The following is a 12,596-nucleotide window of genomic DNA, read 5'->3' on the forward strand; positions in this document are numbered from 1 at the left end:
AACTCTAGGCTGCCTGTTCTTCAACTCGTTCGCTATCGGCCTACCTGTATTTCCAGGTTTCTGATAGACGACGCCTGGCTTTCAGCAACGCGTCATTCTGGGCTATGTACTCTTTTAATAGGTTCTTAAGCAGAGATCCTATGTTCGACGTTGTCTCTCTCTATTAAAGAACTGTTGATGTTGTTGATGTGTTGGTTGAAATGCAGGCGCGGTCTTGCCTTTGCTGTTGATTCGCTCCTGGTGGTGCTCTTGATGATTCCTCTTGTCCAAGAAATTTTGGATGGTTTCTCCATCCAGGATTATATGTATTGGAAATGAGTTGTTTTAATGAACATACTGATTTGAGGATTTTGTCGGCAATCCGCATAGGAGTGAGGATCTCCACAGCCCACACACGTTTGACCAGGGCTGCCTGAACGCTTCTACCTGATTCACCTTCTGCTGATTTGATGCGTTTCCTAGCGTTATGTTCTGCAAAAGGCTGGTCATCGTAGCCACTTGTGCAGAAAGTGTGGCTATTGTGTTGGAATCGATAGAATTAACATTCTGAGATCTCTTCTTCCTGTCAGCTCTTCCATCATACGTATCGTCCACCCATTCCATGTTGTGTTTAGCAATGCGGTCTAATATCTCTTTAGCCTCAGTGTAAGATTTATCCATAATTCCACCAGCCACCGCTGCATCTGCTGCCATCTGTGATGCTCTATTCAATCCACCATAAAAAGTCTCCATTTGGATAGTTAGTGGTAGTCCATGACTCGGGCAATTTTTGACCAATCCCTTAAAATGCTCCCATGCGATGCTTAAGGTCTCAGCTTCTTCTTGTTCAAAGTTCATATTCTCTCGACGCCTCTTCGCATTGGTGGTAGGTGGGAAGTATTTTTGCATAAATTTCTCCACCAAATTCTCCCAGGTGGTGATTTCACTAGGCTCCAGTGAGCTTACCCATTGTTTTGCGTCATCACGCAAAGAATAGGGGAACAAAGATAGCCTGATCGCCTCTAGGGTGATTCCAGGAATCACAAATGAATTACACGTTTCCAGGAAACGCTTCATGTGGGTGTGAGGATCTTCACCATGACCACCTCCAAATTGTCCAACAGTCTGGAGCATTTGAAGCATTACAGATTTCATCTCGAACCTCGTCCCATCTGGCGTTGGGTATATGATTCCTGGAGAGAAATCATATAGTATAGAGGACGCGTACTCCCTTATGGGACGCGTGCTGCTGCTCGCCATTAAGATCGGATTTTGTGCAGCATGAGCTAGTTGCTGATCTAAGTTCTGATTTGCTTGATTGTTCACCATTGCTTGTTGCCTGTTCTGTTGTTTGAAAAGTTGTTGCCTCAACCTTCGACGACGATTAGATCGGATTCTACGTCGGAAGGTCCTTTCAATCTCGGGGTCGTATATGAATTCAAGAGTGCTCTCCCTGCCCATAAACATTCACAAGCTTAGGCTTGGCTTGTAATACTCCCTCAACTGAAGTGTTCCTACAAAAGATACAACGAAATTTCTGGCTAGTTTTGTTTTTGAATCCCCGACAACGGCGCCAAAAACTTGTTCGTTGCTATCATGATTCGAGTTGGGAGTGTATTGTATAAAATAAATTGGAAAAATAAGTTCTAAGTATAAATGATGTGTTGATGCTTTGATGCGTTTATGTAGTTGTAATGCATTGGTGCGTTAAAGATGTGCAACAGAACACATGACTCTCCTTCTATTGACGTTCAAGTTTTCCTAAACCAGACCCAAGTATAAATCCAGTTTAGGTTCCTGGTAAGTCCACAGTCAAATTTAGGGATTTAGTTAAACTAACGCAGACCTTATGTTGTAGCTATTGTAGGAGTTTCCTAAATGTATGAGAGAAATATGTTATTTACACTAAAGTGTTGTGCTTGTGCAAGAAAATACAAAAGAGTTTAGTAGTGAGTGATGGATCATGCGAAAATGGATTTTAATGTAAGTGGTATGCGTCGATCTAAGATGTGTGTACACAAACCAGAGTGTGATGTGGATGAGATGGGATGATTTGCTTATCTTTGTTTATGATTAGACTTTATTCAACACTTCTCAATGCGAATAACATACAAAACTTATCTTTAGGATGCATGCGCTAATACAAAATGCAATAAATACCAGTAAGTCTATCTCTAATTGTACTAGGCGTCCTACTTGATGCTGGCTTATCTATTCTTTCGAATAATCTAAGCTAAGGATGCTTTCACCAATTAATCAAGTCGGCTTAAGCATTTGAGATGAGATTTTGCATAAAGTATAAATGCATTCAACATAAACAAGAAATAAACAATGGCAAGTGTGATGAATCAAATATATGAATTTATAAAGAAGCAAATTGTCATTACAAAAGCAATATTCAATCAAATGAAATGAAAGTAATAGATGAGATGAAAGGAACTGAGTCAAGCCGCAGAGTACAATCTCTCGTATCACTTTGGCTCAATTCTGTTGTGTACAATCACTTGTATAGGAGTTGGATGAAGTGTCTTTCTCAAGATTGACTTCCTTCGCTCCCTAACTGACGGTGGTGGTGGTTCTCAACCCTTCTGATCGTCTTGGCACCATAGCACATCTTCTAAAGGACTACAACTAAGACTACACTATTATAGAGAGTGAGAATCTTGATAAATTTCTGTGTATGTATATGTCTATCTCTTGAGGGACTTCATTTATTTATAGGCGTTGGTCATCTCTACTTGGTGATGGGCAGCATTAAAGTCCATGCCCTGGTCAGCCGCTTGACACTTAAAAGCTTTTCAGACGCCGCCTGCTACAGGTGCTCATACTTACAAGTGATGATGTGACACAATCAGCCTGGATCAATGAATCTTCTCCGCGTTGAATTCCCTCCGACGCATGGCCCATGCATTAGAACTTTTGCCTACGACACTTCTTACTCATGCGTTAGCTTCTTGTTGAAATCCTGCAATATAACGCGTTAGTGCCGTAGTATTTAGTAATAAAACTTATTTTGCATGAGTTTGCTAATTTTTGAGTAATTACATGTGTTTCTTCTAAAAATGAGGAGAATTTATCATTAAAAACCTTAGTTGTTCCAACTTAAGAGCAAAAATAACTTATATTTCTACAAGTTATCACCTCCCCAGTCATACTGACCCTACGTGTACATAGCTAGGATCCTATCATCAACTGTCTTTAAGCTCGGTTACCACTTCGAGGTATTGAGCTAAACATACTTTACTAGGAGTCCTTCACATAAACCTCACACTTAGCTTGTCTTATAGACCTAGCTTTCCCTAGTAGCATACACTAACCATTCAGATTTTGTCTAGGGCAACATACTTCATAAGCACTAGACATTAATTACTTAAGAACATCATGCCTGGACCATCACTATCCATACTCTATAAGTTATTATTCTACCAAACATTCGTAACATTAGTAAAGTAAATAGTTAGGTAAACGTTTGAGGCAGGCTATCAATAAGTAACTTTTCATAGACTTGTTAAATCATTCATAAACATTTGTAAACATTAGAGTCATCCACAGTCTTTGGGAAATCCTTTTAAGATTGACGAGCTTCTCCTACTAATGTCAATCCTGTGAACATATCAAATTACTTTAGTTACTAGTCATGGTTTCCATTTTTAGACTCGCTTTCAGAATTAAGCTCATATTTATTCATTTTGCATTCAAATTTTCGTAACTTATCTTAGGGTGTCGGGTACTTAGTAGAATTTAAAAGGGCATAAAATTCAGCAGGTTGCCTCCTTTTTGATGCCCACACCCAGTATTTAGTAGGGTTTTTGGGGTGCCAAGCCCACATTTAGCAAGTAGTTGCCTATTCGGCCAAAAAAATCCAGATTCAGATTTTAAGGTCAATAACTCGAAATCCAGAACTCATTTTAAGAAAATTCCTTCTTCCAACATGCTCGGAATTGTGTTAACAAGGATACCACAAAATTTCAGTATAAAATTCTTCGTGGTTTGATCTAGAGCTTTAAATATTTCCCAGTGGCCCTAGACCACAAAGCTGCTTGCTTGTTTAACACTTTCTAGGTTTAGCTTCCAAAATATGTAACTCAAACTCCATACCTTATCTTACAAAAGTTCCTTCTACAAACTTACTCATAAAGGTGATAATAATATTACCTTAAATTTTTAGCTTAAAATTCCATGTGGTTCAGCCTGGATCTTGATTTCTTCGTCGACGGCCCGGATTCACCCAAAAACGGAACCCATCATTACTTCCTTCATTTTCCGACCTTCTTCTGGTGAAACTTCCTTCCAATGGCTTGGCTTCAAAAACTAGACTCAAAGAGCTTTCCAACGATACCAAGTTTGTCTGATTGCTCGAATGGATCGTCCAAAACGAGCTCTTAAAGTTCTCTTTCCTTTTATACTACTGTCCAACCCTTATGCATGAAATCTCCTTAAGCCACCTCACCCACTAATGGAGATTAAGGGCCAAAATTAAGCCATTTGTCTGGATAACTAAAAGAAAAGCTTAAAGCTGAACGTTTCGAGCAAACTCAATCCTCGATGGAAAATCTCGATGGAAAAGGGTCCTTACTCGATGGAAATTTCGATGGTTCTCTGCTGAAGACTCGATGGAAGGAACTCGATACTCGATGGGAAACTTGACGCTGGGAGCTTGCTCGACACGCGACCCTTNATCACTTATACTTGACGCTCGACCCTTCCTCGATCACTTATACTTGGTGCTCGACAACATTTATTTGATGCCTGCCTTATGCTTACTCGATACTTGGCCACCACTCATCACGACTAACACTTAGCCAGAATTTCTTTTTGTAAGGCTAGCTCAATAAGTATCCAAGAGCCAAGTTTCTCATATTTAAACGTTTTCCTTCTTCAAACTTATCCTTTACCTCAAAATACACAAATCCAATCTAACTTAAATATTTAACCCAACACTTTGCTTAACTTAAACAATAAACATGATTAAAAAGAGAAAAGTAAGATGCGAGTTTTACAAATGTATTAAATGTAATAACTAATATAAAAACATAATATCCAAACTTTTTCATAACCAAAGGAATCCTACTATACATTCTTCTAAAGAGTTTAAGCTTCAAACATCAAATCTTGAATTGATATTCCTTGGATATGTTGCAAATTTCTTCAACCACTGACCAAACCAAGTTCCAATCTCAAGCCCTAAATTCCAATCTCCTCCTTTTAGTCATTAAATGTCGTGTCAAATCGATGAATTCCATTTTAGTCTATGTACTTTTAATAAATCTTATAAAATAATGAATGTTATTATTTTAATATATTTTCTTACCATAAAAATATTATTAGGAAGAAAAATTAAACATAAAGGTGGACATTTTAACAAACATTAAAAATGTTGTTATTTTAAACATTTAATACATTTTCACTCCAAGTATATCTAAAAAAAAGTGTTATCTTATGTACTCAATTGAATTACAAACACATATATACGATATGAAATTGATAATTTTGAAAGGAAATTTAACATCGAAACTTTTTCTTCGTTGAATTTATGAATTTTGGAAATGCTATTCAACATTTAGTTTGTGCATCGGTCAACTTATTTTTGTGCAAAACTTTATTTTTATTGAAATTATTAAATTTACGAAGAATTATATATATATATATATAGTTTTGAGCAAATATCAATTATACTCCTAATATAAACTTTGAAGTTGTATCAATTTAAACCTTAAACTAAAAATTGTATCAATTTAAACCCTCAACTTTCGGAGTTACATCAATCTAAACCCCAAACTATCCAAACTAATAATTATATCGATTTAAACCCTGAACTTTCGTAAGTGTATCAATTTAAACCTTAAATTTTCATAAATATATCAAATTAAACATTGAACTTTCATAAATATATCCAAACAAAACATATTAGAGGGTTTAAGTTGATACAATTATGAAAGTTTAAGGTCTAAAGTGATACACTTATAATAGTTCACGATTTAAATTGATATAATTATTAGTTTGGGGTTTAAATTGATACAATTCAAAGGTTCATAGTTTAAATTAATACAATTATTAGTTTTTGATTTAATTTGATACAACACCCAGAATTTAGGAGTATAAATTGATTTTTTTTTTTTTTTTTTGGTTAAAACTAGTAGCAATAGACATATTATCTAAAATTGAATTGAGCATTAAAATTGCAACACTTATAATTTTAGTATTTGAATTAATGAAATTAAATATTTAGGTCCAAATTGATATAACTTAATAAGTTTTGGGTCAAAATTAATATTTTTCCTTATTTATCATTACTCAACCTAAATACTATTAATACAAAATGGGAATTAAAATGAAGTTCCAGACTGGCCCACGTTCCCCAAGATCCAAGAGAATCTGATCCTAGTATTACTTTATCCAACAATCAGGCTACACTTAGCCATATTCCAAACAAAGCCAAAAATAATATTTGGCGGGAACCAACGTTCACTCGAGCTGGGTTTTACGCAAACACCGATTAAGTATTGAATTAGCCGATATTCCGGTTTATACTAATCCAGCTTCCAAACAACCCAAAACATTTCCGCGGGAACGAACGGGTTATTTTGGCGGGAACCACGTGGCAAGCTGACAGAGCAGCTCTAGCTCCTCATTCCCGCCAAAACCCATCCCATATATAAACCCCCTCAGATTTCATACCCTAAATCACATTTTTCCCTTCTTATAATCGATAACGATGGAGGACGCCTCAGGGAAGATTTCTTCATCATCATCAACTTTACCCTTCAAATCGAAGAAAACTTTGCGTTCCAACTCCAAATCCTTGTTTGAAGATCAACAATCTTTGAGCTCCAAGACGCCGGAGAAGCCGGCGGAGCTCTCTACCAGAACTAGGAACCGCAGGGTTGCGCTTTCAATCAAAGAGGTTAGGCGAGCTGCTCGGGGTGTTGGTGAATCTAATCGTCAGCCGTCTCGTGATCTGAGTACTGAAGGGAGTAAATCGGTTAGAAGACAGATAGATTCGTGGCAGAATGAAAGTCAATCTACTAGATCCAAGACTCCTGTTGATAAGTCTAGGAAATTGCCTGAGAAGTAAGTTTTTTTGTTTCTTGATCTCGAATTTGGATGATCGATTGTTGGCTGGTAGATCTAGTTTGAATGTTTGTTGAATGAGTTTTGTTGCTTTGGTGTTTGCAGATTTGAGATGTTGTGTAAGTTCTTTGATAGTTTGGATTCTGCTATGCGGTTGTTACGATTTAAAGGTGTAGCTTCCAACTTCTCTAATGTATCCCCTAAGATTGAAGTCCTCACTGAGAGGTACTTATTCTGCCTTTTCCTCTCCATCGATTTGTGTGTTGATAGTGCAGATTAATGTACTATTTTTTGAATGATTGGGTGCCTAAGTAATACCGAAGAAGTTTGTGAGTTTTGTTCTTGTTAACTCGTAAAAAAGTATTACTCGTTTGTATATGGATCTTGGTCTGAGTATAAGATTTTTTTTGTGAAGTGGGATTGTGTTTGTCCTGATATAGGAAGTCCATCCTTGTAGGATTGACGATTTTGTGTTGACTGTTTTCAAATCCTTCTAGTTTTACTTAGTTTTGTGGCATGTACTTCTTAGACTTCTTATATGATTCAGGGAGAATATCTCTAGTATACTGTGTGTTCTGATTTTGAATTTGATGGCTATGAGTGCAGGAGGTTTTCGTATGGTCATTTGGCTCAATTGAAGTTTATTTTACCTGAAGCAATTGTGCTCAAGAAGGTCCTGGTCTATGATGAGCGGACCTGCTGTATGAAGCCTGATCTTCACATATCTTTCAATTTTGGCGTCCTAGAGAGTCAGGAGGATCAGTATATGCAACTCAGGAAGTTGTTTAGGGCACGGCTTTCAGAATTTGAGAGTTCTCATCCAGAGGTATGCAATCATTTTCCTTATGTGATTTGTAGATGTAGTATTCAATTGTATCTGTTCTCAAGAATCCTAGATTGTTAGATCTCTGTAGTCACTGGTCTGAAATGTGAAAACTTGAGGTCCCTCTATATTATTGCAAGTACTTGCTCTGTTTACAAGTCGTCATGGAATATCTTTAAACAAAATGCATTGATGCTTGCTGGATGTTGCTTCACGAATTGTATAGTTTAGGAATAAAGTTGGTGTGCAAAGGAGTTCTGATCGTAGAAGTTTAAGTAATTTGCATATTATAACCACTCAAGATGGTTTGGATTCTTTCTTTCATTTTGGAAGTCATTCTTCTCCTGTATTTTGACTATACTGTATCCTGCGCCTTCAAATTTTATATGTTCTAAAGCATTCTTCTATATTCAGACTGATGATGTTCCAAAGGACTTGCTGCCGAATCCATTCAATTTTCGAAGTCAAGAACTTTTCCCAAAAACCAACTCGTTTTCTTCTGACAAGACAGCAACTGAGCAACTGGCTCCTAAGCAACCAATGTCATCAACAGAAGGGATTCCCTTTAATCATCATTCAGAAGAAAATCAAGGTTTCCGGATAATTAAATCTACCATGACTGTTCCTGGCCGAAGTCACCAGAAGGAATTATTAGGATTATCTCATTTTTCACCATCTTTTAGCCGGCGTTTCTCTCAAAATGTTGTTGACAGAGAAATGGCAAAAACTGACCAAGCTGCAAAGCCTTCTGACCAAACTTCATCTTATGTCGATGCTGAGATGGATATCGATACTGAATCTTGTGATGCAGTATCTTCAACTAAGCCTTCCTCCCCAGTTAAACTACCTTCCAACTCAACTTGCAATGTACATTGTCTTGAAAACTATGCTTCTCCCGTTCGTTCTTCAGCATTGCCCCTTCCCACAACTCCCAGTAATATGGTAGGGAGAGTAACCATGACAAAAGAAGATGACCAATCTGCAAAAATTAGTGATATTGATTCAACTCCTGCAAAGCTTGTTTCAACCCCAGCTCGGCTAATGGCTAGCACACCTGCAATGGCCCCACCAAAACGAAGTTCCATGACTCCAGATGACGATTCTTCTTTCTCAACAAACAAGTTGGTCAGACGTCCTCCCCGTTCGAGATCGCTTGTATTTGACACTCCCACAAAGGAAGATAGAAATAAGGATGAAACAGATGTTTCACTCGATGATGACATTCTAGATGTTCTAACTCCGAGCCTTGTGCAATCGGTATGACCATTCCCTCTCTTATAAGAAATTTTCACTTAGTTTGTGCTGATCGAAACTAACATTTGTAGTCAAACATGACAGTATGTTAAGAATTTCTCGTGTTCTCAATTTGCAGATCAGAGAGAAAGAAAGGAAGATAAAAGAAGAACAAATGCCAGCAATAACACAGGCTAAGCGACGACAGAAAATGATTGCTAACCTGCCAAAACTATTCAATGCTATCTTTTTCTTGTTCCACAAGCGTACAGTTATTACAAGGGAGGAGCTAATTTACAAAGTAATCGTTGGCAGTGTCGATATCACCGACAGAAGTAAGCAAATAATTACACCTATTTTCATTAACTACCAATTTGTTTTAGCATGTTTGGGAGAGCTGATCCATTTCTTCTGTTGTACTCGTAGGAGAAATTGAAGAGCAGCTAGATTTGATGTTCGAACTAGTTCCCGAATGGATTTCTCAGAAGCCAGCATCCAGTGGCGATGTGCTAGTTTGGTGAGCTTTTCTATCTTACACTCTTATACTAAACATAGTTTTGGAAAAACATCCATTAGACGATGAAAAAAAGCATATCTTTTGCAAGAACTTATATTACAAAAATGTATTATTTAGCAACAAGGGGTTACTTAGATCCTATCTGGTTTGTTATTGCAGCATCAATAAATTGTCGAATGCCGAATCGGTACGTGTTCGGCTTGAAGAAGCTAAGTGAAGAAAGGAGCTGAGAAGTTGATCCACTTTTTTTCCTCAGCATCCAACTTCGTAGAAACAATTGAAATGGCAAAGCTCATAGCTTTCTATAATGTAAATTAACCAAAAACGAAAAAAATACCAAAGTTCTAACTGAATGAGCACCTTTTTGTTTTGATTGATCGCTGCCCTTGTCCTTGATGGAGCCTATTAGTGTCAGTCAACTTATTACCATTTTTTTCCAGATATACTATAGATAATAACAAGAATTCCTTCCAAGTTTCAACTTTATTACATTTTTTTAATCTTTTAAATAGATTCCAATTTGTAGTAAGAATCTAGGTATTGCAAAACCAAAACATGATGTAATGTCTATTGTATACACTGTAAGGTTACGAGATCTAGATGAAGAAACTTGAGTTTTTTGTATGGATGACTCAAATTTCATGTCCAATATATCCTTTGACTTAGATTTTGAAGACTATGAAAAAAAGCCTTTTGTTGAAGTCACAAATAACTTACCAATGTAGCAAGCATGCGAGAGCTTGAGATTAAAGGAGGAAGAACCCTAGTGTGTGAGAACACAATTGGATTAGCAAATTAGTTGAATGCAAACATGAGTACGAGCCAGGAAGGAGTGAGTAGCAAATTAGTCACTTTATTACACTTTTCTATTCTTTTAAGTAGATTCCAATTTGTGGTTAGAATCTATGTATTTAGATGTAGTATTTATTGTAAACACCGTACAATTGCGAGACCTAGATGAAGAAAGTTCAGTTTTTTGATTGGATGACTCAAATTTCATGTCTATATAGTTTGACCTTAGGCTTTTGAAAATAGTGAAAAATAATCTTTTGCTGGTGTTAGAAATAATTTATCATTTTTTTGAAAGAATGACAAGCATGAATGCAAGAGCGTGAAGTGAAGGAGGAAGAACTAACTGTAGCGTATGAGAGCACTATTATATTAGATTAGTTGAGTGCAAGCACGAGCACGTGGAGGAAGAATTGAAATTTAGGTAATCCAATACAGAAATCCCAAGAAACTTCTTGTAATAATCTCCTCCATTTGGCTAATTTTTTCCCAATCAAAACTGATCTTAATGGTTGAAACTACAAGACAAATAGATAAACAATAATAAAGTGTCTCAAATGTTTGCATATAAAGTATTTTACTTCTTCAATATATTAACATATCTAATTTTAATGGCTAATTTGTAGCTCTCATTCTCTCAGTCACAACTTTGATGAAGAAACCAATGTAGTTCTTGGAAGTTTCCTCCCATTGATATCTACAAAGAAGAAGATAAAAGACAGAGCAAACCAAGATTCTTACTACAAAAACTAGCTGAATTTGGTTGGTTTGAGTATTAATTGAGTGAGTAAAAAGAAAAAAGAATATGAGGCACATAGTAGAATTTAGAACACCCCAACACCCTTCTCTTGGCAAAAACAATTGGGGTGGAGCTTCTCCTTTGCTAGCTAGAAACATACCCCATGAAACTCTTGAACTTAGGTATCTCAAGCTCAACTCAACTCGTACTCGAGACGAAATCTTTCCTCTTCAAGAAGATGACGACGATAACAATGACGACAAGTACTACTTGCCTGTCTCGTACACACCTCGACTACAACATCTCCAAAAGTCGAAGTACGTGAAAGGGGGTTCGTTTTTGTCGAAATTTTCTTTACCATGGAAAGGGAAGAGGAATACATTGTTAGGTTCAAACTCAAGAAAGAAATGGTTCAAGAAATGGGATTATCAAAACAGATGGCCTCAAGGATGGTGCTAATTAAGGTTTATTTTGATTGTCTTATTGTATAATGTCAAAATATGAATCCATACAATAACTGAAAAAGATGTGGAAAATAATATAGATTGTTAATATACATAAGGCAAAATGATGAGCCAACCTTTTCATTTTTTGTTCAATGACAAGTCACAAATGGGATCATTTATCAAATTTTAATCATTTAGGTCTCGTTTGATAATCATTTATTTATTTTATTTAATTAAGCCTATAAACATTCCTATTACCTCTAAACTTCTTATTTTGTTATCTACTTTTTTACTACTGCTTTAAAAAATGAAGCCAAAATTTGAAAACTAAAAAAAGTAGTTTTTAAAAACTTGTTTTTCTTTTTAGAATTTAGCTAGACATTCAACTCCTGCACTAAAAAAGGATGCATACCATTATAAAAAATTGAAATGAAATAAGTTTATTTTTTAAAAACAGAAAAACAAAAAACTTAATAATTATCAAATGAAATTTCAACTTTCAACAGATGGTGCAAGCTTGGAGTAGAGAGGCAAAAGGTTGGTTTTATACTCTAAAAATGTTTATTTTGGTTCAGGTACTATTAAACATGGTCAATCTTTGGTCTTTTTAGTTTCATTTTCGTTTTCGTTTTAGTTTTTTTTTAAACAAAAATTATTTTAAGATTACACTTCATTCACTAAATTTTTTTAAAATGGAGCCATAGATTTATATTACGGGATTTTCCTTGTACATAAAATTTATTAAAATTTTGAAAAGAGGGATCCAAATGGTCACCTTTTAAAATCTCAATAACTAAAATAGATATCGTCAAGGATCAAAATGAACAAAATTTGAAAATATGATAATTTATATAAACTAAAATCGAAAGTATAAAACCAAAATATGATTTAAATCTAAATTTTAGAACCCATTAACTTTATAAATAAAAGAAAGAGGATTCAAACTGATTTTTTTCCTCATAATTTTCACAAACTCACAAAGTATATTCTGTTTTGGGA

General features: G+C 35.8%; 1 protein-coding gene across 1 annotated transcript; it reads left to right on the plus strand.

Moving 5' to 3' along the window:
• The first annotated feature begins 6,681 nt into the window (after nucleotides 1-6,681).
• On the plus strand, nucleotides 6,682-10,279 carry LOC120077616 (CDT1-like protein b). The gene is made up of 7 exons (XM_039031556.1): nucleotides 6,682-7,050; nucleotides 7,156-7,275; nucleotides 7,657-7,876; nucleotides 8,288-9,130; nucleotides 9,246-9,441; nucleotides 9,533-9,623; nucleotides 9,783-10,279. Exons 1-7 carry the CDS (start codon nucleotides 6,695-6,697, stop codon nucleotides 9,838-9,840), a joined length of 1,884 nt encoding a protein of 627 aa, XP_038887484.1. The 5' UTR covers nucleotides 6,682-6,694; the 3' UTR covers nucleotides 9,841-10,279.
• Nucleotides 10,280-12,596: the final 2,317 nt, after the last annotated feature.

Source organism: Benincasa hispida, chromosome 5 (assembly GCF_009727055.1).
Source record: "Benincasa hispida cultivar B227 chromosome 5, ASM972705v1, whole genome shotgun sequence".
NCBI classification, from domain to species: Eukaryota; Viridiplantae; Streptophyta; class Magnoliopsida; order Cucurbitales; family Cucurbitaceae; genus Benincasa; species Benincasa hispida.

Bases quoted from the DNA above. Each gene is read 5' to 3' on its own strand.
- LOC120077616 (XM_039031556.1), top strand. From the start codon at position 6,695: ATGGAGGACGCCTCAGGGAAGATTTCTTCATCATCATCAACTTTACCC. The intron at 7,276-7,656 runs GTACTTATTCTG...CTATGAGTGCAG, and splicing joins ATTGAAGTCCTCACTGAGAG to GAGGTTTTCGTATGGTCATT. The intron at 9,131-9,245 runs GTATGACCATTC...CTCAATTTGCAG, and splicing joins CTCCGAGCCTTGTGCAATCG to ATCAGAGAGAAAGAAAGGAA.